Source organism: Nipponia nippon, unplaced genomic scaffold (assembly GCF_047370975.1).
Source record: "Nipponia nippon isolate SJK-2023a ecotype South Korea unplaced genomic scaffold, ASM4737097v1 scaffold_14, whole genome shotgun sequence".
In the NCBI taxonomy this organism is placed as follows: domain Eukaryota; kingdom Metazoa; phylum Chordata; class Aves; order Pelecaniformes; family Threskiornithidae; genus Nipponia; species Nipponia nippon.
The window spans coordinates 10353678-10381130 of NW_028262330.1; the positions used below are offsets into that span (position 1 = coordinate 10353678).

Sequence of the window (27453 nt, forward strand, 5' to 3'; positions counted from 1 at the left end):
TTTGCCAGCCCCGCCGGCCCGGGCGCCGTTAGCGGCGCGGCGCAGGCGCAGTGCCGCGCTGGCCCCGGCAGGCAGCATGGAGGACGCGCTGAGGCGGGAGCTGGGCACCGCGGTGCTCCGGCCGACCGGGCACTCCGGGGGCGGCTGCATCAGCCAGGGCCAGAGCTACGACACGGACCGCGGCCGGGTGTACGTGAAGAGCAACTCCAAGGCGGAGGTGTGGGGGGTAGGGGTCGAGGGTGGGGTGGCGGACTCCGGGGCGGGGAGGCGGCTGCGAGGGCGGTCGCGCTGAGGAGGCGGGCTGGCCTCAGCCGGCCCCGGCCTCTTCTGGATGGAGGGAGGTTTGCCGGCTGGCAAACTGGCCTCAGGCAGTAAAATTTCGACTGCTGGTGTCAGGGAGGTGGCCTGCCGCTGGGGTTAGAGGTCGGCTTCGTTTGGCGGCTTCTGCCCTGTGAGGGTCTGGCTGGCGGCTGCTGTGGGTCTGGGGCCTGGTTTGTGGGGGGGTGCCCGGGAACGGGGAGGCCGCGGTGGGGGTAAGCACTGGGGTGGGAAGCAGCACCTCTGGTGGGACGTTGTTGCGGTATCAATGTTATCTGTCTAGGGCACGCAGTACAACGGCATGCCGTTGTCAGTTATGGCTGGGGTCGTGCTGGTATGACTGTGGCTGCATATGCTGTGAGAGCAACCTAGAGGGTATAACATTATCTACTGAGGGTATGCATCTTTCTTTGTTGTAACAAAACCAGTAATTCCCTGCACATAAGAAGGAGCTTTTCCCAATGATATTTTTCCACAATTGTTCAAGATTTTCTGCTTTGTCCTTTCGATAGCTGGTGCCAGCCACTGTAGAAGATAGAGATCTGCATTTGATAGAGATAAGCGTAATGCAACATACCTGTATGGCACCCTTATTTACAAAAGCACAGATCAGGTGGAATTCACTTTAAAGGTACTCTACACTTGTGTCTGTCAAATGAATAGCTTCACTGGAAAAACAAAAGTCAGAACTTGTATTTGCCTTTCATAGTAAACAAATGTTTTTGAAAGCAGGTATGCAACTATATCTATTCCAAATTTGTCTACACTTTCTGATCATATCAGGGAGCTGGATGGATGCACTGAAATGGTAACAAGGGAAAATATGCAAAGGTTATCCCGCTTTACGTTAGACTGAAAATGGTTTGAATGGATAGCAATATAGCCCGTCCACTTTAGGCCTTTGTTAATTGTGTATTTAGGTATACAATCCAGCTAGCTGCAAGATAGGGCTTGGAAAAAAAAATCTGGATAGATTGTCTATTCAGTAATCATTTAATTTCCTATGCTTTTGCTTGTGTGTGGATTCTGAGTGCTGATTAAAGCAAGTTTTGCCAAACTGTATTATAATGCTGTGCTGTGTGTGCAGCGGTGGGTGTATATCAGCAGTTTCTTTAGAAAAACAAAGTTCTCTAGAAAACACTGTGGTTTTTACTCTATTAGAGTTAACAGCTGACTTTAACCTAGTATGGTGCTTTAGAGAGAGGTGTAGTATTTACTGATTTCCTCTGAACAAAGCTATCTCATGGCTCAGTAATTCAGCAGTTCTTCATTCTTGATCTCCTGTAGGCTTTGGAATTTTTAGTCAATGCCTATTGTAAATTGTCCTTTGACTGTGTTTTGTGTATCAGTACTAAAGGGCTAGTGTTCTGTTTCTATTTTATTAATCATATTTCCTTGTTTTTGCTTTTAGCCGGTACCATAGATTTCCCACATACCCTTTTTCTGTAACCTCTGCCTAACTCTTCTAGAGTAGCATTTCTTTGTGTGACTAGTGTCACTGATGTCAGTGGAGCAATACAAGAGAATAGATTTTACTCGGTGTGGGTAACAGTTGCAGAAATAGGTCCTAAATTCAGAATGTCTTCAAAGCAAATGCAGCTGGTAGTGGCTTGGGTTCTAAGGGCTTCTGTGTGCGAGTGCGGTGAGGGGCATTTGGCTGCTATCACTGATATTCTTCCTCCCCCCGAGGCAAAATAAGTAGGCCAGGGAAAATCAGTCTGTGACTGCAAATTAGACTATTTTGAAGATTGGCTCTATTACTAAGCAGTCTGTGTCAGGAAAGTCATGAAGACTATGAATATCAGCACCGTTCTTCTACTCTCCCAACTGATGATGTATATTGCCCATAGCTTTCTAGACGTTTGCTGCATAATCCATTAATATTGCTTACATTTTATATATATGCAGTTTGCACTCCTTCAATTGTAAACAGACTTTCTAAGTTAGTTTCTAGCATTCTCTGTAATTGTAAAAATAAGTCACTTCCATGGAGTCAGTTTATGAAGTGAAATTTCTGTAATCGTAAAATTACTGTCAAGTCTGGTGGTGTGGATCTATCTGTATCTTGTACATGCAATAACCACTTGCTCCAAGCTTTTTATTTAACATTTACAGCCTTGATTGGTTTTGTGCAAGAGCTTTGTTTACCTATGACTGGTGTTCGTAGAGACTAACGCTTTCCTTTAATATTTGGCAGGCCAGAAGAATGTTTGAGGGAGAAATGGCAAGTTTGGAAGCCATCTTGAAAACGCAGACAATAAAAGTGCCTAAACCCATCAAAGTTATAGACCTGCCTGGGGGCAGTACTCTGTTTGTGATGGAACACTTAGAAATGAGAGGCTTAAACAGGTAAAACACAGTATTATCTTTGCATCCTTTAACTAGAAATTTTGAGTATTACGACAAATTAAGTCACTTGTTTTCAGAGGGGAAACTTGTTTTAATTTTTTTTAAAGCAAGTCAAGATACATTTGGGAAGTTATACAGCAGAGAACTGTAAAAAATACTTCATAATGCTTCACCTAGCAAATTGATCATACATCAAGAAGTGGGTGTGGTTTTTGTTTGTGTTTTTTTGTTTGTTTGGTGGGTTTTTTTAGGTAATTAGTGATTTTTACAGTAAGGTTCCTTTTTACACTAAGGAAAATGACCTACCTGATCACCTGTTTTGTGTACTTGCCTTTGATAAAGAACCAGTGCCTAAACCCATCAAAGTTATAGACCTGCCTGGGGGCAGTACTCTGCTTGTCATGAGTATGCAGAGGCACTTCCCCAAATTAATGAATCCTGGTTTCAGTATTTTTACAACTCTCACCTTGAGCATGTTGTGCATGCTTTCCTTGTAGATACCTTACTGAAAATTCATGTAGAAGTGATATCACACAGAAATTAGAATTGATAGTTTCTCATTGTTACTAAATTTATGATTGCTGCTCACTTTTAATAGTGTTGTCAGAAACAACCATGTAAATACATTTTGTTTCATGTTAATAAGTAGTCTTTATAGGAAGAGGAGGTGTTTATGACTGGAATATTTTGAAAATGTACTTTGTTAGGGATGCAGAACTTCTTTTACTTGCTTGATAAATCTTTTCAAGTAATTCCTGGAATATCAAGAACTGGATTCATTCATGTGTCAGTGTTGCTAAGAATACTTTTGTTTCTTAGACATTCAGCAAAGCTTGGAACACAGCTGGCTGATCTCCACCTTCATAACCAGAAACTTGGAGAAAAGCTGAAGAAAGAAGAGAGCACAGTTGGTACAGTACACAGCTGTTTGCAAATTTAACCTAGTTAATAATAATCTACAAAATAGATAAAATAGCTTTTGTTATTTCAGGATAAGTTCATCTTCTTCCACTAAAGGTATTACGAAACTAGATTTGGACGAAACACCCAGGCAGGGGGTCGTCTTTTTGGTTTTGTTTGCTCTGTTTGGAACTCTGTAAGCAAAACATTTCTTCAGTTTGGGACCCTTGGGATCCTAAACCACAGTTTCTACAAGGACAAGGTATCAGGGGAGATATGCTACCTCAAAATATGATTATGAAGATTATAATATAGCTGCTTTACGTCAAGCTTTAAACTTAAAAACCAACAGCAACAGCCGTTGTAACAAAGAGAGTATTAAGGTGCAGGTTTTTTTATTCTCAGTAGAAGCAGCATTGTACCCTTGTGTAGTTTTTAAAGTCCATTTGCATTGTAGATGCTTAAAATCTTGTCATTAGTATTGGATTTTTGTCTTTGGTTTGAAAGGTAAAGGTCAAGGGCAAATGGAAGTCCAGTTTGTGGATCAATTTGGCTTTCATACAGTTACCTGCTGTGGCTATCTTCCACAGGTAGGTTGTACTTCATCAGACTGATAGAATTTTAAGTTTATCTTATTTTCCCTTCAGTCACACAAAGGGCCAAAATTATCATAATGGAAATTAATTTATTTCTGTGGAGTCATAAAAAGAAAAAACATTGTTCAGCCTGCTGAGGAAAGTAGTGCTTTGACAGCACTTACAGCTGCATTGGACATTCATAGCTCTTCAATTGCTTGGGTTTTATCACTTAGAGAAAATTATTTATTCCCCTAATTTAATGTTTTAAGATAACAGTCTATTAAATGGTAGCATTTACTGTCCTGGACGGTATCAACACAAACGCTGTATAATCCTCCAAAGCTTTATTTGAAAAAGAAGAAAATCTGTCTTTTGTGTCGTGTAGAACTAATATCTGCAATCCTGTTCCTTCAGGTGAATGACTGGCAGAATGACTGGGTGACTTTCTTTGCCAAGCAAAGAATCCAGCCCCAGATGGACATGATTGAAAAGAATTCAGGAGACAGGGAAGCAGGAGAACTTTGGGCACAACTTCAGGTAGGAGAAATTCTCACATTATAGTGATAGCTAGGTATCAGTTGTTTAGATTTTCTTTTATAAAACCAAGTTGCTGTTTGTTGCTATGCTCCAGGGTCTGTTGGTAAGAGTCTTCAGCTTTTAGGGATTAAAATGCCCTTTATTCTAAGGTATAATGGCTTTTGCCACATCACCCTATGCTAATATTCCAAAGCGAATGTGTGCCAAAGAGCGCTTTGCCTTGCTGTTTGGGAAATACTAGATCAAGTTCACATTTCTTATTCCCTGTAACATGTTCATGATGAGAAATGTATATAAGGAGTACTGTTCTGCACATTATCTAGTCATTTAAGGTTTGCATCCGATTAAGTGACTGCACTATTAGCTATTTGGGTACTACGTTGTAGAAATCCCTTCAAGGATTCTTGAGCCTTCTAATGATGAAGTGGGTGGTTGTTGTTATTATTAAAGCTGGTCGATATTGCAGCACCGAATGCAGTTTTAATTTTTTATTTTCTTAGTGCTAAAAAACAGTTGGATGACTATTCTTCAGCTGCTGGCTTTTATGAAAAATAGAAATCTTCTTGATTTTCTCAGCATCTCTGTTGACTAGGTCTTATGCTGCTTCAAGTTATGGGTTTTTTTAATGGACTTTTAAGAAGTTTCAATTCATGCTCTGCATGTATGCAGATAAAACTCTATAATCATTCACCTTAAAATGTAGTACTTACATGTCTTGCTTTTTTCCCCCTGCAGCTGAAGATACCCAGTTTGTTCTGTGACATAGAGATTGTTCCTGCTCTCCTGCATGGAGATCTCTGGGGAGGAAATGTAGCTGAGGATGATTCTGGTCCAATTATCTTTGATCCGGCTTCTTTCTACGGCCATTCAGAGTATGAGCTTGCAATAGCTGGGATGTTTGGTGGCTTCAGCAGTTCTTTTTACTCTGCTTATCACAGTAAAATTCCCAAAGCAGCAGGGTTTGAGAAACGCCTAAAGCTTTATCAACTTTTTCACTACATGAACCATTGGAACCATTTTGGCACAGGGTACAGAGGGTCTTCTCTAAACATTATGAGAAACCTTATAAAGTGACTTTCTGCTCAAGCAGAATACTTCCTGTGTTGCTTGGCAAACCCCATACTTGGCGGTGCAACTACAGTCGTAGTAAGATTAAAAAAAGCTGCTAGACCCTTGACCTTGTTGCACAGCTAAAGACCTAGAATCAGTGAGTCCTGCTGAATACCAGGTGTAACATAGTCATCCCTTCTTAGGATAGCTGGGAATACCTTTATGAGGGAAATATCTAAGGAAGGAATTTATTCAGTTGCACGAAAGATCTGTCAGTGTTAAGAAAACATTGTATGCTTGAGACTAGGCAAGTTAATACAAATCAAGCACTCGGGTGTAAATTATTTGAAGTTCTCTGTTAGGGACCAATTGTGCTTCAGAGTAGAGAAATACCAGGGTTTGCACTTGCACCCTAGTGGAAAACATTAGAGAAGTGTTTGTGAAATGGAAAATTGCCGTTCTCAGTTACTGAGGAGATGGTTAAAATAGTTGCTCATTGCTTTTTGCTGTCCCCCAGCCCCCTGCCCTTTATGATAGATTTCTCAGACTCTTTCAGCTCTTCACGTCCAGTTATGTGCATGAAAACAATGTTAACAAAATATTTTGAAAGTCAACAAGAAAATTATATAATGGGACCTGTGAAAAATTATTTGGACTTGCTATTCATTATGTTAACGTGATTCTGTTGGATGGAGAACTGCTTCCTGTTGTTACAAAGCTGTGTGAAAATACTTACAATTTTTTCTGGCATGTGCATTTTGGTGCCTCATGGCATTTTTGTAGGCTGCTCTGTGCTTGCTGGTCAGTGGGCTTTTATCTATAGCAATTTTTTTTTCACCATAACTAGCTCTCTCTTCTTTTTTGGATTATGCTTTTGTCCAATAGTGTGCATCCTTAAAGATCTTTTCAGGTAAGAGACTTTACGTGTACACATCCTGTGGAGATGTACTCTCTCACTAACACGAACAGAAGATGTACTTTTTGACTGTTGTCACTGCCCACAGGATAATGCCATCTGGTCATGGTATAGGCTTCACAGAAATTTTCTTTAGTTTAGACTACAGGTGCCATAAGCTAACGTTTTTCTTCAGTCCCCACTAAGTGCACTTTGTAGCTCTTGGGATAAGAGACATGAAACCAAAGGAAGTTAAAATGTAACTCACAGAACAGCAGCTCTACACCACTGTCAGAAGTTCTTTAACGATAGCTTTGCAGACTAGCTGTTTCTTATACCTATGAGATGGTAATACTGAAATTGTACCCTTTTTGATGTAGGCTGGTAATGATATTTCAGTGCAAGCGTACCAGGTAGGTGAGAGAGATGCATGATTCCTAACATGCATTTTGAGTGTTTGGGAATGACTTTTAATTGATTAAAAATGTTTTTCACTGCATTTTGGCAGATTACTGAGGGTTTTTTAGTTGCTGGTTTCGCAGTTATAAGAATTGGAAGCAAGTTTAGAGAAGACTATCACTTGATATAACTTTCCTTAATTCTACTACTCTTCTCCCTGGCTGTTTAACTTCTGCGACAAAAAGTTTTAAACCCTTGCTTGGTAGAATAGCTTTTACTTTTACCTTGATGCTTAAATAAAAAGTTTCCCAGTTGACGATTGTTGTCTCTGTTTTCTGAATTAAAACCTTACAGCTTGCGTCCATTCTTGGGGAGCTACTGGCTCCAACCTGTTAAAGGTCCCTAGTTCGTTAGATGGTTATGGTCAACAAAGGTGTTGATGGGAACGTGGTCATGGATTTTAATCTGGAGCAGTGTGTCACTGAAGAAAATTTATGTGCTGTTTGGTTACTGTATCATTTGAGGTCCTATCTGTGCCTTCAGACTTTATGTATTGTACCAGCTGTTGGGATGTTGTTGATGAAATGTTATGTCCGTGCCCATATCCTTATCCCATTCACCCAAACTTAATGCTGCTTAGTGCAGCTGATTGAAGAAATGCTGTGGGATTTTAGCCAGCAGTCCATCTGGTTAGATCCTTTAACTGCTCATTTCCCTATGCCTTCAGAATAAAGTTAGAAGTTGTTTAACAAGGTCATGCTGTTTACAAGTCTTCAACAAATCAACATGTTTATTTTGCTAAAATACCTAAATACTTTTTATCATTAGAAGGTGAAAAGTGGTAATGAAGTTGGATTTTTGGTCAGTCATAGACTTGAGTGATAAACAGTAAGCCTTCAAAGATCACCTTCTCCCAATAGAACTGAATCAAAATATTTTTATGATTGAAGGAAAATTGTGTTGTATGCAGGTTATGTAAATAGAAACAATTGTGTTTAGAGTTTTAATTTAAGGGATCTTATGCTCACTTTTTCAAAGCCGTCTTGTGCTACAGTTAAAAATGGAAGGGGTGTAAAGAGGAATACAAATGGATTGTAATAGCAAGCTCTATTGTACCATGGATCCCTTGGTTTTGAGTTCTTATAGACAGCAGTTGAATCAGAGAATGGAGAAGAGGATGAGATCTCTCTTCTGAAGGCAGGCTGCTGGCGGACCCTGAAGAGGATATTGCTGCAGTTCTGTAAGGTAATGTTTTTTTTTCTTATGTATTGTATAGTTCTGCACTGCTCTTGGAATTCTCTTTGATCATTTTGTTGCGTTCTGTGTTCCAGGTGTGCCTTTGTTATTCTTTCTCTCTCACAGTTTAAAGCTAATGCGTTCTGCTTTTCCTTCTCGTGTATGCCTCCCTCTTGGCTCCCTCCGTGCGTTCTTAATCTGGCGAGCATGTTTCCTTGGACCTATGCTCTCATTCCGTATTTCCTGGTTCTGTATCATAATTTTGCTGACCGTCCGTTCCTATTTGTATGAAAAGGTTAAAAGAAAAGGGTAAAAGGAAAAAGGGTAAAAGAACCACTAAATTTTTCTTAAATATACAGTGTACGTGTATTTGTATATTGTAAAAAAACTGTAATATCCTCTCATGATGTTTCTAAGTCTTTTCTCAAGATGGATCACAGTACATGTATGGCATATGTAGACTAAAGCATCTCAAGGCATTTATTTTTAATACTTTGAAAACCAGATCTCTCGATATCTTTTTTTTCTTAATTTAAACTAAATTTTGAAATTAATTCCTTAAGGAATTAATTAGTAGGTTGGGATATGATTGTGCATAATTTTAATAACATCAGCTTCTGCCTAGGAGAGGAATTAGGGGAAGGCAAACTTGGAAATCTGGACTCAATGCTTAGGATCATAGGGAAATTCAGGTTGGGAGATACCTCAGTACGTCACTTAGTTCAATCTCTTGCTTAAAGCTATGAGGACAGGCCAGCTTACTTAAGTCTTTATGTGGTCTGGTCTTGAAAACCTCCAAGGATGGAGACTGCACAACCTCTCTGGGCTACCAGTTTCATGGCTTGACTGTCCTCATTGGGAAAACACATCCATTCTGAACCTCTGCAAGAACCCGTATTTCTGCTGAATTGCTTATAGTACCCTACATTTCAGTGTGATTTTTTTTTTTGTTGTTGTTGTTTTCATTCTCGTGGACTGCTGCCATCTGCAAAAACCGCCTGCAGGCATGAATGTTGCACTCTAGTACTGTTTTTCTCCCTGCTTTTCATCTTCACTGTTGTTCCAGTTGCTGATCTGGTGATTTTAACTGATGCTGGACTGTTCTAGCAGAAGTAAAAGCAGGTGGGAAGTGGTATATAATTAGCTTGTCTTGTAGGCACTGTTTGTGACAGAAGATTTAAGGGGAAAATATATTTCTGGTAACTAAGCCACATCAGAATCACAATAGCTTTATTGTTTTTCTTTGTAAAATAATACTTAATTACTTTTCAACACGTTTTTCAATGAAATCTCCAAGAATTCACTGAAATCTCCCAAGACATGGTTGATATTGTATACAGAGCTGCAGCCTGTGCAGTTATACTGAAGATCAGATCTACAGGGTTTAAAGGAGCTCTGAATTATTTGTCCTTGGATAGTTTTTTACTGAGAAACTATAACTTCTGTCAAAGGAAGGGAGGTTTTATGATAGAAAGTCTTTTCTTGCTCTTGGGTTACACTGTTCTATATAGGTTGTTTCCTGTGATTCTTTAGCTACTGTTACTCCCAAAGGATAAGTAAACCATCTTTTTCTCATTGGTATGCACGGGGATATCTGTCTTTTGGACAGTCTTTGAAAACAAACATATTAGAAGCAGTTGTGAACAAAATAAGAAGAAAAGAACGGGGAAACTCAACGGTTACCAACTCCACTACAAGCATAACCCTGAGGATAGGTCTTAAACCCGGAGCCCCACAACACTCACATAAATACTCCTTCGTAATTCCTCGCCGTCTTCTCCCGTCGCACTGATGCAATTCAGCGTTCTCCTTTGTGATCTGGCCGTGGTGCTGAATTGCTCGTGGCAGGAGGTTTCACGGACCTGCCAGTGGGTATTTTCAAGCACTCTGTTCCTTCAAGCCCATCTGGGATCCTTTTGAGTTGTTTTACTTCCAGTGTTTGACATGATGCTGTTTGAAGCTGCTTGACTGGAAACAATGTGAAAAAATGTTAGGAAACCAAGCCTTTCACCTCTGCATTACCAGTTAAATATTGATCCAGCGTGGAAGCAAACAAGGCTTTCCTGTCTCTTGGCTACTATGTAAGTGATGCAATATATTTGGGTTAACACGGTCCTTTTTCTGGTTTACCCCAAAATAAAATGTCAGAATGCTGAAAGAAGTGTTACAGTCGGTAACTATTGGTATCTTCACTGGAAATCGTAGCAGAGAAGTCCATGGCATACTAGACTGCAAAAATTTTGGGTTCAGTAGTAATATTGTGGATGAAGATCCATTCTCCTTGTTTGTTTTGGTTTTTGGGGGGCTTTTGGTTTTGGTGTTTTGTTTTTTTTTTTCCTTAACAGGTAAATGGAAAAATGAACTAGGGTATCTTTCACTATGCAGAAATAAGTTCCCTGCTCATGGCCATTTATTTTGTTGCCAAAAAACTCTTCCTTTCCTCAGGTGCTCCATTGCAACCTAGGGTACGATTCCCCCTTTCAGCAGTTGGAGCCCATTGTTCTAATAGTAGGGTACTCTTTAGGGCTTCATATATCCTGAAATTCAAATTGCTTGGCATTTTCACTATCCAGAAATCAGTCATATGAGTCATATTAACTAACTGCCTCAGACTGTCCAAAATCAAGTTGCTTTGAGTGCACGTGCGCTGCTTTACTGTGATTTAATGTACATGCTGAGCCCTTGCGCTTTAAGCTTTCTTTGGTCCAGGCATAGTTTGCTTTAGCAGCTGTGGCTCACTTTCTAGGCCCAAATGCTCCATGGCAGTGTATGGACAAACTACTTCAGACTCCTACAGTAAGTGCTCACTCTTCTCTACCTCTCCCCAACATTACTTTCTGTAGCTCTATTTTGTGAATGATCTGTTTTACAGTTAGTATATAGGTGATGTGGCGGTTATAAAATACTACAGTGGGACTTTGTAGAAGGATTGCCAAAGCAGTCACTGGTTACTTCAGACATATAATGCAAAGGTCCAACCAAGATATGTAATCTTGCATGTGGCTTCTTGCTGTTCTTGAGTACTCTTCTGTGTTTGAATCGCTGTTTCTGAGTCCAGGTCACAAGCTGCACTTTTCCAGCTTGTGCTCTTACTCTATAAGCAATGTTCTGCTCAAATAAATCTGGCTGTTAGAAAAGTTCCTCCTTAGCAGACCTCAAAGGGACAAATTGGCTATGTTCCAGCTGCTCCGCGTACCGTAAGGAGCTATGTTCTGAGAAATTACTTGTTTGAGAAATAACTTGTACTATACCAATATTTTTCACTCCATGTAGGACTGGAACCATTTGTGAGTGTGGTGAAAAGCCTACCTAAGTGAAGCCAGTATTTGTCCCGTAGTCATTCCTTTCTCTGTCAAAACCAAACAGCTTATATGAATCAATACAAACAAGTAGTAGTGAAAAGAGAGAGAAATGCATGAAAGGAAAGTGCAACAGTGGCAACAAGATCCAGAAATTCCCTGGGGAGATGGTAGGCATTGCTGCTCCAAGTGAGAACAAGAACTGCAGCCTCTTCCACGGATTGAACTGTGCTAGGAGTCGCTCGTAGCCCCCTAACCAAATACAGTATCTTTATACAGACTTTTTATTAAAAGAAATATTGTAGGGTCTGGGTTATGATAACATGTTTTAAAGGTTTTACGCTTTATACCTGAGGGCGTCAGTGCACTTTGCAAGTGTGAAACGATTAAATTCAGTAGTACCCAAGGGATCTTCTTTCTCTGTGTTACAGACTGTGAAAGGAGATAAAAAGCTGAAATGACGTCCTAAAGATCACGTTAAATCTGGAGAAGTATGTAGGAACAACATCCCAAATTTCTGTATTACCAGCTTGATGCTTTTACTATGAATTTTCACTTGATAATGTCCGGCCCTGAGCACCTTACTATCTCACTGACTTGAGGGGAATTTCAGGCAATAAAAATCTTTTGACTGTCTCTTACGAGAGATGGAATTACGTCCCCAGAAGGGAAAGCATTCTAAAGAGCTCAGGGACGACAACAGAACTCCAGTCCACACAAAGCAACTGCAAGCAGAGAAAAAACCCACCAACCTTTCCACGTATTTCTGGTGGCTGGCTTACGGTCAGCAGCATGATTTAATTGCATCCTTATGGACTGCAAGTTTGTTTTTCATGTCTTGAATAAGCACAATACAACACGTGCGCAGTTTGTGGTGTTGCATTTAAACTCCCTCTAGTGGATTGGTTTAAAAATGACGTCTTCTACCAATTGCGATCACAGAGCTTAAAAAAGAAAAACGGGTCCAAACTACAAATACCAGCAGCTCTCAGCACAGCTGAGAGAGGACCCAGGACACACCTCTCAATTTTATTCTAGCAAATATTTATGAAGATTTTTATGAGCCCATGGGAAACAAAGCATTTTGAAACAGTATCTCTGGATTTGCCTTTTTTTTTTTTTTTTGGCTGCTATTTTTTTTTTTTTTTATTTGGTGGGTGGCCCTTTCTACCTCATAGCAGAGTGACAGTGAAAGAAGGACCCAAACCTTTAATCTCGTTTTGCAGTGGATTTAGCGGAAAGCAGCTGCAGCAGCCTGGAAATCACCATGGAAAAAATCCTGAAAACAGAATTGAAAACTTCTGTTCTGAAGGCGTTTGGAGGCTCCGGAGGAGGATACATTAGCCAAGGCCAAGGTTATGAAACAGACAGTGGACGAGTATTTGTTAAAATCAACCACAAACCTCAGGTTAATGCTAGCAGATATTTAACTACTAATATTATTGCATGTAGAGACCCTTTTATTTTAAAAACACCTGATTGTTAATAATTTAGAATTCTGCCTTTTCAGGCTGACTTTTAATTATTCCAGTGTTCCCTGCAGTTTTATTTTAAAAGCTGTGGTCTATTTTATATCAAGTATTAATGCAGCAGGTTTGGCTAATGCAAAATGAGGTGTAATGCAATGTGATAACCCTCAACGACAGGAATGGGCATTGCAATATGTAAAAAAGAGGCTAAGTACAGAGCTGTTATTGTAGTACTTAGAGATTGGAAAAGTCTAAAGCTGAATTTGCATTCACTGCGTTCTTTTTCATGTTTCAGTTGGGAGGATAGTGGGAGGGAGGAAACAGAGTGCCAGGGCTAAAACTCATGTATTTTAAAGCTATAGAGGTTTCAAACTTCCCCATTGCTTTTTGTATTTCTAGCAGTAAGATTCTAGCAATTTTTCAGGCCAAGTTCTTGACTTTTCTATTACTAAATGAATGCAGTACTTAATGGCTTTTTGTAACAACACAGTGCATCAGAAATCTGCTTTATCAATATTAAAAACATCCTAAAACTGGTGTGAAGAACATCTTTGCTTCAAAAATGTAGAGTGCAGGCTTAATATTTGTACTGTCATCTCCATCTGGTGGCCATTGACCTGCATGGAAAGGTGAACCAGTTTAAGGATTCAGTCTTCATTTAGTTGTGGTCATCTGTGGTTTTGAAGGAGGTAGTCTTGGGTATTATCCTCAGAGATAGTGTTACGTCTGAGTAGTTTGGTATCTCCATAAGCAGCCGGAAATCACGGAGAAATGTGACATATCCTACTACCCTGGAATGAATTTGGGAAAAAAAGAAGTTAGAATTAAGGTACTCAAGTCTCCCTGTGTGGACTGAAACCTTGCTGCAGCTACATTCTTTTATCAAGACTAATTAACTCCTTGTAACTTTGTAAACAAGGCTATTTTTTCCAAAGTCCTTGTTGCAGACAGCCATAGTTTAGCCCAAGGATATTCTTATTCCTTGACAGGCTAGGAAAATGTTTGAAGGGGAAATGGCAAGTTTGGAAGCTATCCAGAAAACCAATATTGTGAGAGTGCCTCAGCCGATTAAAGTAATTGACCTACCTGGAGGAGGAGCAATGTTTGTCATGGAGTACCTAAAGATGAAACACCTCAACAAGTACGTCTGTACATCTCTTTTTCTTTTTACTGTGTTTTGGGGCATATTTTCTTACATCTTACAGTCAGTCAGAAAACTTCATGAGAAGAACCCCTCTATTCTCTCAGAGCTGGAACTTATATCTGTCAAGATCCATGTGTGTATATGTGTATGTATTAAAAATATATATACACATAGCTATGTGTGTGTGTGTGTGTGTATACACCCCTTCCCCATATTTTGCTCTTCCCTGACCCTCTACCTGCAATAGAAATGGCATGCTATCGCTAGCCTCGAGCTTTGTATGCTGGTCCACGTGTGCTGAGATGCTACGAAAGTGAATGTGATAATGGCCAAGTTTAGCCCATCTTTCCATCATGAGATTTTTCATTTCAGTTTCTTTTCCCAGCCTATCCGTTTTGTTTAAACTTATAGGCTGCTTATGTCTTTGAAACCTCTGCTTCTCTAAGTATAATCTCCAAGAATGATTGAAGCCAGTCACCAAGGTCAAAGGCGCTAGGGTGAGGAAGAACTAAATGGATAGATAACATGAAGTTCCATTTTGTCCGCCAACCAACCTGAACGTGGAATTCAGGAGGCTCCAGAACATAGGCTTTCAGGAGTTAACTGCTTTCTTCCGGGCCTCTGGGGGAACACAGTAACGCCTATGGCTCTTCTGGCAGTTGTTTGTCCAACCTATCTATTTTTATTGGGACGATAACGGCAATTCCACAGCTTCCCCAAACAGTCCATTCCCATCCAGCCCACTGTTGCTAGGAAAGATTTTTCTAATATCTACCTCAGTCCTCCAGGTTGCAATTTTAAACCCATTATTTTCTACCCGTTCTGGGCATGAAGAAGAAATTGGCTTCCGTCCTTGCAGCTCCTGTTCAGATATCTGTGCAATATTTTAACTGTTTTTCAGTAGTCTGTCTTCAGCATTAAGCAACCTCAACTCAATCCTCACCTATGGCTTCTTTTTAGACTTACCATTCTTATTGCTGTTCAGCTGATCTCGAAGTATGAGGCCCGAAAGCAGATACCGTGTTCTGTTCTCTGCTTATTTATGTGGAGCTGATAAGGATGATTACTTGATCCTCCTGCACTCCATGCCCCTGTTTATACAACCTTGTGTTCTGTTTACCTTTCTTGCCAGAGCGCTGACTTACGTTCATTTTATTATCTGTTACAACCCATTTTTTCAGAGTTGTCGTCTAGTCATTTGCTCCCTGTTATGTACTTGTGAAGTTGATTAAGGTTCTACATTTGCCAAAAATATACTTGGTCATATTTAATTGATTTTTTTTTTTCTCTGTAATATTTCGTTCACTTGTCTTGTTTCAGTTTCATTTTGTTTTTTGATCCTACAGATATTCTTCAAAGCTTGGAGAGCAGATAGCAGATCTTCATCTTTATAACCAGAAACTTGGAGAGAAATTGAGAAAGGAGGGAAACACAATTGGTAGAGTATTGATATCATGTACTAACCCAAAAATGAAATAATTCTTTTGGCTGTGGTACAGTATTGCATTATAATTTTAATGATAATTAAAGTCAATACTGGGACACTGTTTCATGAGATATGTCCCTCCTGTCCCTATGCCACACTTCGCAAATGTACATTATATACGCAGGAGCTATAATTACTATTATTTTTTTTAAACATATCATTTTAACCTTGCCAAAACTAAATTAATTTCTTTTTTTAATTCTTCATTTTGTATATACTTTGTTGTATAAAATTATGCGGATACTGAAATTTAGTAAGAAATAGTGCTAATATTTGATAGAGCTTTCACCATTTTGTAAGTCAAACTGAAAATTTGGACTAGTTGTCTTTTTCAATGTCAGTTAAACTTTTCAGCCTCATGTACCATCAGTCTCTTAAAATGTTCTTGACCTTACAGACATCCTCTTTTTTTGTTTACTGTTGGTTTAGACAATTAACTTATTATGGAATATGGTCCCAGTTAGTAAACACATAATTAAGTTCCCCTTTAAAGATGCTGGGGATTACATTTTTGAACTCAAATATGTAGCAAAATGTACAACAATTGCTGCTCTTTGAAGACGGCTGTAATTCACCAGTGTAAGGGCATGATACAGTTTCTGTTGACTTCAATGAAAACACCTTCCATCATTTTTGGAAAGTGGATTAAGGCGTGAATGAAAAAAAAAAAAGCAGCTATACAAAGAATTATTCTTTTAGAGTTGTTAGTATTAAAATCTGAACCACCAGTCTGTGTCTTTCCCATGACTTCAGGGATGGACCAGCTTCAACTCTTAGTGGTGGACATATTATAATCCATTATTTTTGAGTGAAGGCTAAATCACTGGCAGGTCACAAATAATCTATGCGTCAAAAATAAGCCATGTTTAATGACAGCATGTTCAAGTGTTGGAACAGTAGATTGTGAATCTGGTATCTGGACTCTTCCTGAATGTCTAACTCATTTATCCAAAGAAAAGTCACTAACTGTGACTAATTGTGCCTCCATTTCCATTCAGTATCTTCAAGTTTAAGAGAGTTCTTTCCATCTTTAGAGAGGGTTGTGACCATGAAATAAGTGTAACTTATTGCTTAAAATTATCTTCTCTGAAATTTAGTTCTGTGTTTGCAAACTTTACTATGTAAGGATCTCAAAACTCCCAATATTTATTTTGTTTCTTAGGTAAAGGAGCAGGTCACTCTGAGTCTCAGTATGTGGATAAGTTTGGATTCCACACAGCCACTTGCTGTGGTTACATACCACAGGTATGTTCCATGCCTGTGAAAGCTAACGTGCACTCATATAGTTCCATAAACTCTTTATACAAAAGCTTGTTTCATTGGCCTTCAGCTTTACGATCACAGTTGTGTTTTCACTGTTTCATTCTGACCTGACAGTGAAGGGAATATGATGGCTATTCAATGTCTGTGGCTCGCTACAATGCATGTAGCGAGCAGGCGCAGTGGATTGAATAAGAATTTGATGTGGTGGTTCTTTAGCTTGGTGATACTTAGTAAAATAAGTATCCCTTCACATATCGTGTCTTGGTTTTGTTTTTTTCTAAACCCCTACTATATGGACCTCAAATGGCAAAATCCACTGCTGTTAGAGAGCCTCATCCTGCAACACATCACATAAGACATTGGAAAGGGCGCTCACAGATAAATCAGTCATTTGCTGGCTCTGCACATGGTAGAATTTTGTTTTACTGTTTAACTGAATGAACTTGCAATATCTCAAACTCTTTGCTAAGCACAACTTTTCACCAAATTAGAAATGCATTACCCAATAAAAATGAACAAATACTTTTGCATTTCCAGATAGATTTTGGAATACAATATAGACCAGCTGAAATGATCTCACCAGAAACGCTCCCTCTAAAATACATTAAGAAAATATGAATGAATTATAATAGCCAGAACCTCAACTTATATCTCATGTTAAAGACAGCCCCACCTAAGCACGGAAGAGAGCATCACAAAGAACAATCAACGAAATGTCTCATAACATTGTGAGCAGGTCATACTAACATTGTCTAGGCCATTGTGTCAGCATCAAACATTTTAACTTGATATCTATGTATTATTAATACTGACTATGTACATGTTAAAATTGTTTATTGCAAACCTCCGTGTCATATTTTCTAGGTGAATGAATGGCAGAGTGATTGGCCTTCCTTCTTTGTTCGTCACCGACTCCAAGCTCAATTGGATTTGATTGAAAAAGATTATGGAGACAGAGAAGCCAGAGAACTTTGGTCGCAGCTGAAAGTATGAACCGTGTCTTAAATCTGTGGTTTAGAATGTTAGAGAATACGTATCAGTGGAATTTTAAATGAACAGCAGTAACTGGACTAGCTTCACAGCTGGTCCAACAACACTGTCTGCTGAAAAGAATTAATGTTGCTCTTTCGGCTTTTTAATAGATAGTGAAAATAAACCTGTAATTCAGCACTGGCATTTATTTCTTGGAATACAGCTAATAATAATAAGATGGCAAATCCGATCTAAGAACTTGGTGTGACAAAGTAGGTAAGATTCTGCTGGCCAGGCAGATTTTTTTTTTTTTTAATTGGTCCAGGCTCACAGCCGAGACTGCGGTTCAGGTCACGCTCCACGCAGCACTTAAACAGCCAGGAACTTATTCCTCTGCAAGCTCTACATCACAAATTTGTTCCTTAATTCTGGTTAACTGGCGTGGATGTTTACTGCTGCCCTTTTTGCCACTGAAACCTTTTAATTTAAATGAAATTTGTTTTATATTTCTTGTGACAGCCAATACAATCCACGTCTAGAAACAATACATTAATACTAAATGTTGATACTAGACTGTGAATTGAATGATTTGCTAAGCTCTGTCAAGAACAATCAAGAACATTTATTACTGGCTTACAGTTTAGGTTTATGCTTGTAGCCATCAACTTCAAAAGCACTCCACGAGGACTGGAAACAGGCAGTACTTGACCAGCTTAGTCTCTTATATAGTACAGTACTTTATTTAATATTTTCTTCAAAACTCTTTAATTGTTATGTGTTTGTTCATGCTTTTTCAGCTAAAGATTCCTGAAATGTTCTGTGATGTAGAAATTGTTCCTGCTCTCCTGCATGGGGACCTGTGGGCAGGAAATGTGGCTGAGGACGACTCCGGGCCAATTATCTTTGACCCTGCTTCCTTCTATGGCCATTCAGAATTTGAGCTGGCCATTGCTGGAATGTTTGGTGGGTTTAGCAGCTGTTTTTTCTCTGCCTATCACAGTAAAATACCCAAAGCTCCAGGATTTGAGAAACGAAACAAATTGTATCAGCTCTTTAATTACATAAACCACTGGAACCATTTTGGGACGGGGTACAGGGGATCTACCCTAAATGTAATGAGAAAACTTCTAAAGTAACCAGGTAGGTTTGAGAAATTCTGACACAGTCCCTTAGTAACGAACAGCCCCTGCTTATCAGAAGTAACACAAACTAGGAATTAATGTTGATGATAGAATACCTGACACGTAAAAGGCTGAGTACGCTTTTGAGCCTCGCTATAAATGTTAAGGGTGATTGTGTAATTTTTAACTTAGGCACTAGTTTACTAGCACAGATTCATACCTGCTGAAGGAAAAGACTGCATTGTTTGTGAAGACTCCGCTAGGTTGGCGAAGTAACGTGACAGTCAGCCTAGCCTTACTCTCCGTGGAGTCTCACTTCATAGCTGCTGCGTTTCCACAGTTGTTTGCATCTTGCCACTTCTGCTGCTGCTCTATCAGCAGCTCGTTATTGAGAGCTCCTGTTGCGGGATTGTGGTGCTGGAAGTGACAGCCAGTTCCTTACCCGTCCCCTTTTTTGGTCTGTTTTAGTTTTCTCTCTCTGTTTCCATCCCTTTTCCCATTTATGTTTCTGTTGTCTTTCCTTTCCCATGTTAAGTGTTCTGATCCAAAATTTAAATCAGATTCTATGAATCTGAAAATCAAATCATTTTCTTTTTGATTTGAAGAGTAGACGAGGCCCTTTGGACTGCACTTGGCAAGCATATATAATTAATAAGATTTCTAATATTTATTTTAATTTAATGTAATTTACTTACATGCTTTTGTTTTTCTCTTACTATGAGAAATTAAACTACAGTGGTATTTTGTAAAAAGGATGTCTCTGTAGTTCCTTGGTAATTAACTGTATGGTCAGAAAGTGGGTTGTTACCACACAAGTTTGATAATAACGTATCATAGTTTTAGTATGATATTTTAGTGTGTTAGACTATGATAGTAACATTATTTAAATAACTTTGTAAAAAGGTAGCAAAAAGTGGGAGGGAGGCTTAGTGTTCTGATGACAAGAAAGCATCTATTGCTGCTGTGTTGGTTGGTGCTTGGTGTATTTTCAATTTTATAAAATAATGTGCAGTAGGCAAAGCTAGCCTGTTCTGCCACTGCTGGATTATTGAGGGAACAGTGTCAAATTGGATGGCTTTATAATGGTTTTTAATATTTCGAACTGCTTTATTTTTACACAAAACATAGGCAATGAGAATTTGGGGAGAAAACTGTGCAGCAAAGATATTGGCATACAATGTGAGCTAGAGTACATTAACAAATCCATGTTTTTTTAATGGAAGAAAGTGGTAAAGAAAGCCGATATAAGTGCAGTCTGACAAATGCTTATGTGAATCAGAAAATTTGAATAAGAATGACTGAACTTATGTATTTAGGCTTCAGATGGTTGTCATGACTAATACCTAAAATGTTGTATTCAAAAATGCTCAAATACGTTTAGACTTTTTTTCAGCTTTAAATGGCTACGCTATAAAGACTTCATAAACTTTAAAGTTAGGTGTTGTAATTTATACTATTTAAAAAAATGCATTTCATTCTCTGTAAATGTAATACAAATACTTAAAAATGTGTACTTCCTTTGAATTTGGACTACAATTGGGGGAAGTTGTAACAGTGTGGTTATAACACTTAATACAATTATAACAGTGGAAAAGTGGAATAATAGAGTTTGAATACAGCTGAAATTGTAGCTGATGGCTAGAAGATCCAGGTCTGAGAAAACAGCAAAGTGCATGCGTACTAGTGTTTACTGTTAGCAAAAATACGTCTATTACATTGGAAAGTACACACGAACTTAAGATTTCTCCTTCTCAAATAAAATACTTGCCTTGCAGAAACTAGGCCTTTGGTGTACCTGCATTTTGTGATTGTGGTTTGCTTTAATGAATTTGAGCCTGAAGATGAGGTATTTGGGTATGGATGGAGCTGCTGGATACTGGGAAAGAGGAGTTACCTGTCCCAACGTCCTGACCAGACTTACTTGTCTCCCCGAATTCCCTTTATAATCGGTGGAGCGAAACGAGTGCCTCTGAAGGTGGCTCCTCTCACCCTGAGCACCCGTTTTAGTTTGCCAGCTGGTCTGATCCTTCCAGTTTATTTTCTGTTAAGTAAAAAGATAACCTGAGGTGACTTAGTAAACATCTACTTTAGACCCCCTACTTTAGTTTTCTAGTGTTGGCGATGTGTCAAGAGAGAATTGGAAAAGTAGTGCTCTTACCTGGTCAAATCCTCGGTAGCTAGGGGGAAAGCGTGTGGGAGAGGGGATGGCGATGCGGTACGTCTTGGGCTGAGATACGACAAAATATCTTCCCGAGAAAGCTAACGGGAAAGAATCTGGCATGAGAGATAGTAACTGCTGTGAGGGGGCAGGCAGTTGAGTCTGCTCGCTTGCTTCCCTTCCTTTTTTTTCTGTAGTTGTAGCTTTCAGCATTCAAACTTTGTTTCCAGAGTTTTATGAGATTTAGATACTGAGTTATTACAGTAACCATGTAATTCAATGTTTTGGCGTGGGTAGGGTGAGAAATGGAGAAGGTCATAGATAACGGCATAACCCAGCTGCCTTCCACACGCGTTTTGCAACCTGTGCAAACGACTTGAGAGGAAAACTGGGGGCAGCCCTTCCCGCCGTGAGAGAGTTTCTGCGCCCGGCGGCCGAGCAGGAAGGCGGGCAGAGCAGGGCAGAGCCTGCGCCACGGCCGAGATGAAGAGGGCTGTTCCCCAGCTCCCTGAGGAAAGGTAAACCAGCCGTTTACCCTGGTTTATCCCCGGTCCGGCTGCTCCGAAGCGAAGGCCGGCACCTCGCCGCCTTCCCGCCTCCCCTCAGCCGCCCGCCCTGCGGCGGCGGGGCGGAGCCGCGCGCGGGAGCGCCGCCGTCGCTGCAGCCTTTCGTCCCGCGCGGCGCCCCGTAGGAGGGAGGTTGTGCCCGGCGGCGCGCGCGGGGCCGGCGCTGTGGAGCGCAGCGGCGGTTGCCGGGGTAATGCGCGCGGGAGCTCCCGCCTCCGGCCCGGCTGGGGGGTGAGGGCGTCGCCCGCCGTCCCCGCTGCCGTCGCCGGCGTCTTCGCCACCTCCGAGAGCCGCCCGCTGTGCGGGACGGCTGGGTCGGCGGGTAGGGCCGGGCCGGGCCTCCGCTCCGCGGTGCCTGCCGCGGAGGGGCGCGGTGGGCCGCATGGCGGCGGGCGGGGCCGGGCGGCGGCTGGGCGCGAGCCGTGTGTGAGGAGCGGCGGCGGCGGCGGGGAGGGGTCGCCTCAGCTTCGCGTACCGCGCTCCGCGCCCGGCGGGAGGGCCAGCGTGACTGACCGGCTGTTGCTCTGCCCAGCTATTGCAGGAGGCGCTGACGCCGGCCTCGGGCATGGCTTTGGGCGAGATGGACGGAGCGGGGTCGGAGCCAGAGGAAGGCAAGAATCAGGAGCCAGGCGTCGTCACCACGAGAAATATCCTGGAGAGTTTCACAGAGAGTCAGGAAGTCGGGGGGCTCATCGGTAACCTGAAGGGAGTCTGTGGGGATCTGGTGGCTCGAGAAATGACCATGGAAAAATTCATAGGTGAGCGCATCATCCAAAGGGGGGCATGTTCTTATATTGCTTAAAGGAATTTATTACCAAAACAGGACTAAACCGCTAATTTTGGATTAGTGATAATGCTGGAACTTTATCAACAGGTAGTTTAGATTTATTTTACTCATTTTGTTTTCCAGATATATATTCCATTATTACATAGTATTTAACTACTGTAAATAAAACCCCAGGTCTTGGATTTAAGAAATCTGATTTCTGACCCATGTTTAGCCGCCAGTTTCCTATTCAAATGCAGGCAAGAATTTAGTTAAAGTTTGTATGTCTGTCAAATAAAGCCATTTTTGTACCTGATTACTTGTTAAAAATGCATACATTTTGAGCTTTAAAGTGGTAATGTCATATTTTTACTTTTATATTTCATAGGAAATGTGAAGGGCAGCTGACTCCATACAGATCATGTAATTGTTTCTGAGTGGAGGCAACTTGGATCTGACTTAGTAGCTGAGCTTTTGTGCCATATAGTGAAAGCTGTTCTGCTTCTAGACCTCAGCTGAATATAGAAGTGGCATAATTACGTGCATGTAGCAGTGTCCTAGGTAATTAGCCTGTTATAATGCACATCTGTGTATTGAATCCAGTATTCTGACCAGATGATTTGCAAAAGTTAATTGAAAGTTTCATGTATTTACAAATCAAGTGGACTAGGCTCTTGTAAGTACTTTGCAAAAATGATGAAATTGCAGAAACTTACAGTAAAAATATTGATACAGTGTCTTTGTTTTTGACAAAAAGAAACTAGATAGGCAAACAATAAACCAGAATACCCAATATTTGGAAATCTGACCCTGCAGAAGTTACTCAGTAGAATTATACTCGATTGACTTAACTGAGTGTTCCATCTGAGGAGGCTAATGATGAGCATGCTCAGAAAGGAGTAGCAAGAGCAGTTATATTCGTATTGATTGTTCGGTACCACAGATGAAATGGCAGAATTTGATGGGATAGAAAAGCAATTACTGAAAAAATCTTAGCGTCTGAAAGGGCATCATCTCCTCCAACCAATCATCTTGCTATGCCTCTCTGTCTTTCATATCATATATACTGTCTCTGTGTATTTAGATTGTATTTGTGAACTTTCTGCATGCATCTCCACTCTATCACGTCAGTTCTTACGAGACAGATTGCTTTGCTACACACTGAAACCTGTGACTTGCACTTACTGGGAGCCGGTCCTTTGAAGGTAGGGGTTTATTGCTGTATGACAAGCATCAGAAGAGCGTATTATTGCCCAGTAAATACAGTGTTAGTATACTTAAAACTGATAAGCACTGTACACCTTGTCCAATATTTGGTTATAATATTTAGTGTCATAAGGTATCATTTGATCCTTCTTGGGAAAAATGTCGCAAATATGGTAACAGGCTAAATGTGTGGGATATAACGTTGAAGCTTAGGGAATACCTTAGGGAATATCTGTATGCAGATAACGCAGTAATGATCAGTCACAGAAGATTTTAACGCAGATCTCCAAAGCATTCACAAAAACATGTGATGCTCTTTTTTTTGCGAACTGTTAGAAACAGAAGTTTGGAAGACAGTTTAATCTGCAGTTATAATTTTGTAGGAAAATTTAGGAAGATCTTTTTTTGATATAATAACATTAGAGGAACTTTTTTTTCAGTTCATTATCTTCAGCATTTAGATTTGGGGTTTGACTTTAGATTGCCAGACCATGATCTGGGAAAACAATTTGGCAAGATAAGGAATTTGCTATTAAGTTCCACTTCTACTTGAGAGCTATTGCTTTGAGTGTTGATAGAATTTCTTGTATTCATTAGTTCTGTTATTTGTACATAGCTTAAGGTATCATTTATTACAATGGGAATTTCGTGATGATTAAGAGCTCAGGCTTCCCTCTTGATAGTAGACAGCACTATGGTATCCCAATGGAATTGTACAAGTTACTGGAAGGATACTGTTGGACTGGCTGGTGTCTTCAAAGTGATTGTGCAGTGTCATCCACTGGTCAGCCACAGCACTGTTGAAGTTTAGTTATGTCTTAAATCTAAGTGTTGATGTGACAAGGGGAGAAAGGGGATAGAGAGCAAAATTGTTTGAGAGAGAAACAAATGCAGGAAAAGGAGAGTTTAAGAAGATACTTTAGTTTTCTAATTAAAAAGCTGTTTTCTGACCATATATCTAAAATGAGCCAGGCAACCTCCAGTGCAATAACGGATCACTTGCTGATCTCTTCTGAAATCCACCTTTCATTTCTGTAGCTGCATTTTGTTGATTCTAGGTTTAAATTGAAATGCTTTTGTTTCTAAAAACTGTGGCAAGTTGTTCTTAGTTTTTTTCAATATTCAATTTCAATTTGTCTTTCCTCAAGTCAGTTCCCAAAAGGAAGATAACATATTACTGGCAGCAAAATGAAGTAAGTAATGTGAAAAGTTTAGAGGAGCACAGATAATAATAGCTACGGTTTGTATTTGTCCAGCTTAAAATATGTCAGGGATTCTTTGTTCTTTGCTGAATAATTTCTGTGTTCTGTTTAAAAATAAAAAACTAGTTCTGAGAATTGTGAAGAGCACCTTCACTTGCATAGTAGTACTATGTTGTTTCTTCTGCTATAGTAAGGTAGCTCAAAACAGAGATGTGAATTTTGCAATGCTTATACCCTGTTTCAGTACAGATCCTCAGTGGTGCAGCTATATCTTTAAATATGTTCCGGGCATGGGAAAGAAGATAGCCTTGTGGTGAAACCCAGTGTGTCCAGGGAGAATTTCCCCACGGCTGTATTAGCCTCAGGGTTGGAAAAGTGTCATGCTATTACACTTCTCGATGTTGAGATATCTTCATGTGTTTGTGTTTTTAAAGACAGCCAATAATTTGACATGCTAACAAATAGAACAGTGTGTAAAAGTAAGTGGGATTCCATACGTTAATGAAGAAGACGTGAACAGCAAGGCAGAAAGGTGTGAAGCAGCATTCTGGTTGCTGTGTGGGTAAGGGTGCAGTGTAAAACGGGTACAGCTGGTGCAACTACAGTCTGTAGTGGTTTGATGTTCTCTGTTTGCAGAGTTCCATCAGAAACAGTGTGCTGGTAAGTTGCACGTAGGAAAGGAGAGCCACAAAGAGCTCTGCAGTGAAGGGCAGCAACAAACTGAGTGATTGCTTGTTTCCTCTAGCTGTGGGATTTGTCCACAGTAATTTGAGAGACTCCTGGAAGGGAGTTTATGATTCAATGCAGGTAAATGATGGCACTGCAGAAGTGGACAGACTGTATTTCCACAGTTACTTCTCTGTAGTTTTCTTACTTTTTGACCTCGCTTACGGGTGGTGGCAGCACTTAGCTCAAGGATGCTGAAATCTTAAGCTAAAGCTGTCTAGAATCAGGAGTGTATCTCACAATTAATGCCTGTAAGAGCCTTTAAGTTGAATAGCTTATTACAGATATCTTTTCCTTTTCAGGTATAATGGACAAGTACCAGGAGCAACCTCACTTGTTGGATCGCCACTTAGGTAGGAATGTCATCTTTAAATACTTTTTTTGTGTATGTACTTGAAAATCTGTTAAACTAGAAGGTCCATATTTGCATTACAAGATTGCTGTGGTTGATACTACTTATATTATGACTACTATCTCCCTCTTTATTATTAGAAGTATGAGAAACTGTAAGCTAACTGCACGTAGTCTCACTTTTTTTCTTTTTCTCTCATTGCATTAGAGTGGATGATGGATTCATTGTTGGATATAGTACGGGACAATGGATCTCCTCCCCCGCTAGTTCACTTGGCTTTTAAGTTTCTTTACATCATTACAAAGGTAAACCCCCCCAGATTTAACATTCTGTAAGTGAAATGTGTAAGTTTCCAGTATTTTCTTTGTTGTTTAAATAACTTTAGCAAAGTCACGTTTTCAAAAATAATAAAATAAATAATTGTCTAAGTGATGCAATGAAATGTTTTAAACTGTACTGTGAAACATTAGTTCTCTTTTTTATGATTTTCGTGATAGCTTATGTTACTTAATGATCCAGAGTATTAAAAGTCAATGTCTGAATGCAAAAAAAAAATTGCAGACATTGAGATACTGAGTGATAAAGCAAGAGTCATAATGTTAAAAGATCATACTTTAGTATGATGAAGAATGAGATGGATTGTGGAATTCCCATCTGAACATAAGAAAACAGTTTTTGACTGTGAGGGTTGAAGACTGGAATAGATTGCTCAGAGGGGTTTTGGAGTTTCCATCCCTGGAGATACCGAATACCCTATTGGTATCGGACATGGTCCTGGGCAGCCTGCTGTAGGTGACGGTGCTTCAGCAGGAGAGTTGGACGAGACAATCTCCAGAGGTCCCCTTGTTTTAAAGTTAAAGAGTTATCATTCCATTAATTCTTAACAAGTTTATAAGAACACAAAAATCTCAAGGTATTTAAGACCTTAATTCATACTCTTACTGTTCTTACTACACGAGGATCACATACAAGAAGCTGCTTAAAGGGTCTTTTCTTTTTCCTCAGTACTTGACGATGCCAGATGACTTACTAAATTTTGAAACTTTGTGTTATAGGTGAGAGGGTACAAACTTTTCCTCCGGCTGTTTCCTCACGAAGTAGGTGATCTACAGCCTGTTTTGGATATGCTTGTAGACCAGAATCCAAAAGACTCTGAGGTGAGAACTTGATGTACTTTTTTTTAACTTTTACGTCTCATGCAGAAAAAACTGGTGAACAATGTAAGAAAAAAATCTGGAAAAAAGCATATAAAGCAGTGATACACCCCATCAGGTGTTAACTGAACATCTGGATTTAGTATGAAAATCATCTTGTCAGAAGAGAAATGTCTTATTGAAGGAGAGATCTTGTGTTTTTCTTTCATGGGATATGTTCTAAGGATTTGGAAGCGATGGCGGTTGAGGTGCAAGTAAAATCTTTAACCACTCTTATAAGGGAACAAATTAATTGAAACAACAGAAA

At 39.9% G+C, this 27453-nt stretch overlaps 3 protein-coding genes across 11 annotated transcripts in view; all 3 read left to right on the plus strand.

The window, feature by feature from the left end:
- The first annotated feature begins 27 nt into the window (after positions 1-27).
- Positions 28-7342, plus strand: LOC104022888 (ketosamine-3-kinase). 3 transcript variants are annotated; one of them, XM_087750560.1, is made up of 7 exons: positions 55-189; positions 831-949; positions 2516-2667; positions 3487-3578; positions 4075-4157; positions 4560-4682; positions 5418-7342. In XM_087750560.1, exons 3-7 carry the CDS (start codon positions 2525-2527, stop codon positions 5754-5756), a joined length of 780 nt encoding a protein of 259 aa, XP_087606686.1. In that variant the 5' UTR covers positions 55-189; positions 831-949; positions 2516-2524; the 3' UTR covers positions 5757-7342. The 3 variants fall into 3 exon arrangements, with proteins under 3 accessions (XP_087606684.1, XP_087606686.1, XP_087606685.1); XM_087750559.1 differs by having other exon boundaries at positions 93-217; XM_087750558.1 differs by lacking the exon at positions 831-949 and having other exon boundaries at positions 28-217.
- Positions 7343-7480: 138 nt separating this feature from the next.
- On the plus strand, positions 7481-20789 carry FN3K (fructosamine 3 kinase). 4 transcript variants are annotated; one of them, XM_087750556.1, is made up of 8 exons: positions 7481-8271; positions 11993-12052; positions 12788-12969; positions 14020-14171; positions 15521-15612; positions 16823-16905; positions 17788-17910; positions 18693-20789. In XM_087750556.1, coding segments are annotated over exons 2-8 (972 nt in total). In that variant the 5' UTR covers positions 7481-8271; positions 11993-12051; the 3' UTR covers positions 19032-20789. The 4 variants fall into 4 exon arrangements, with proteins under 4 accessions (XP_087606682.1, XP_087606683.1, XP_009474928.1 ...); XM_087750557.1 differs by lacking the exon at positions 11993-12052; XM_009476653.2 differs by lacking the exons at positions 7481-8271; positions 11993-12052 and adding an exon at positions 8295-10343.
- Positions 20790-21540: 751 nt separating this feature from the next.
- TBCD (tubulin folding cofactor D) overlaps positions 21541-27453 on the plus strand; it is a 132142-nt gene continuing 126229 nt past the window's right edge. For 2 of the 4 annotated variants that reach the window (XM_087750714.1, XM_087750717.1), the window contains exons 1-5: positions 21835-21930; positions 22273-22498; positions 25943-25993; positions 26200-26297; positions 27048-27149. In XM_087750714.1, coding sequence (XP_087606840.1) covers positions 22306-22498; positions 25943-25993; positions 26200-26297; positions 27048-27149 — 444 coding nt within the window. In that variant the 5' untranslated portion in view covers positions 21835-21930; positions 22273-22305. The other 2 variants (XM_087750716.1, XM_087750715.1) reach the window with 2 other exon arrangements.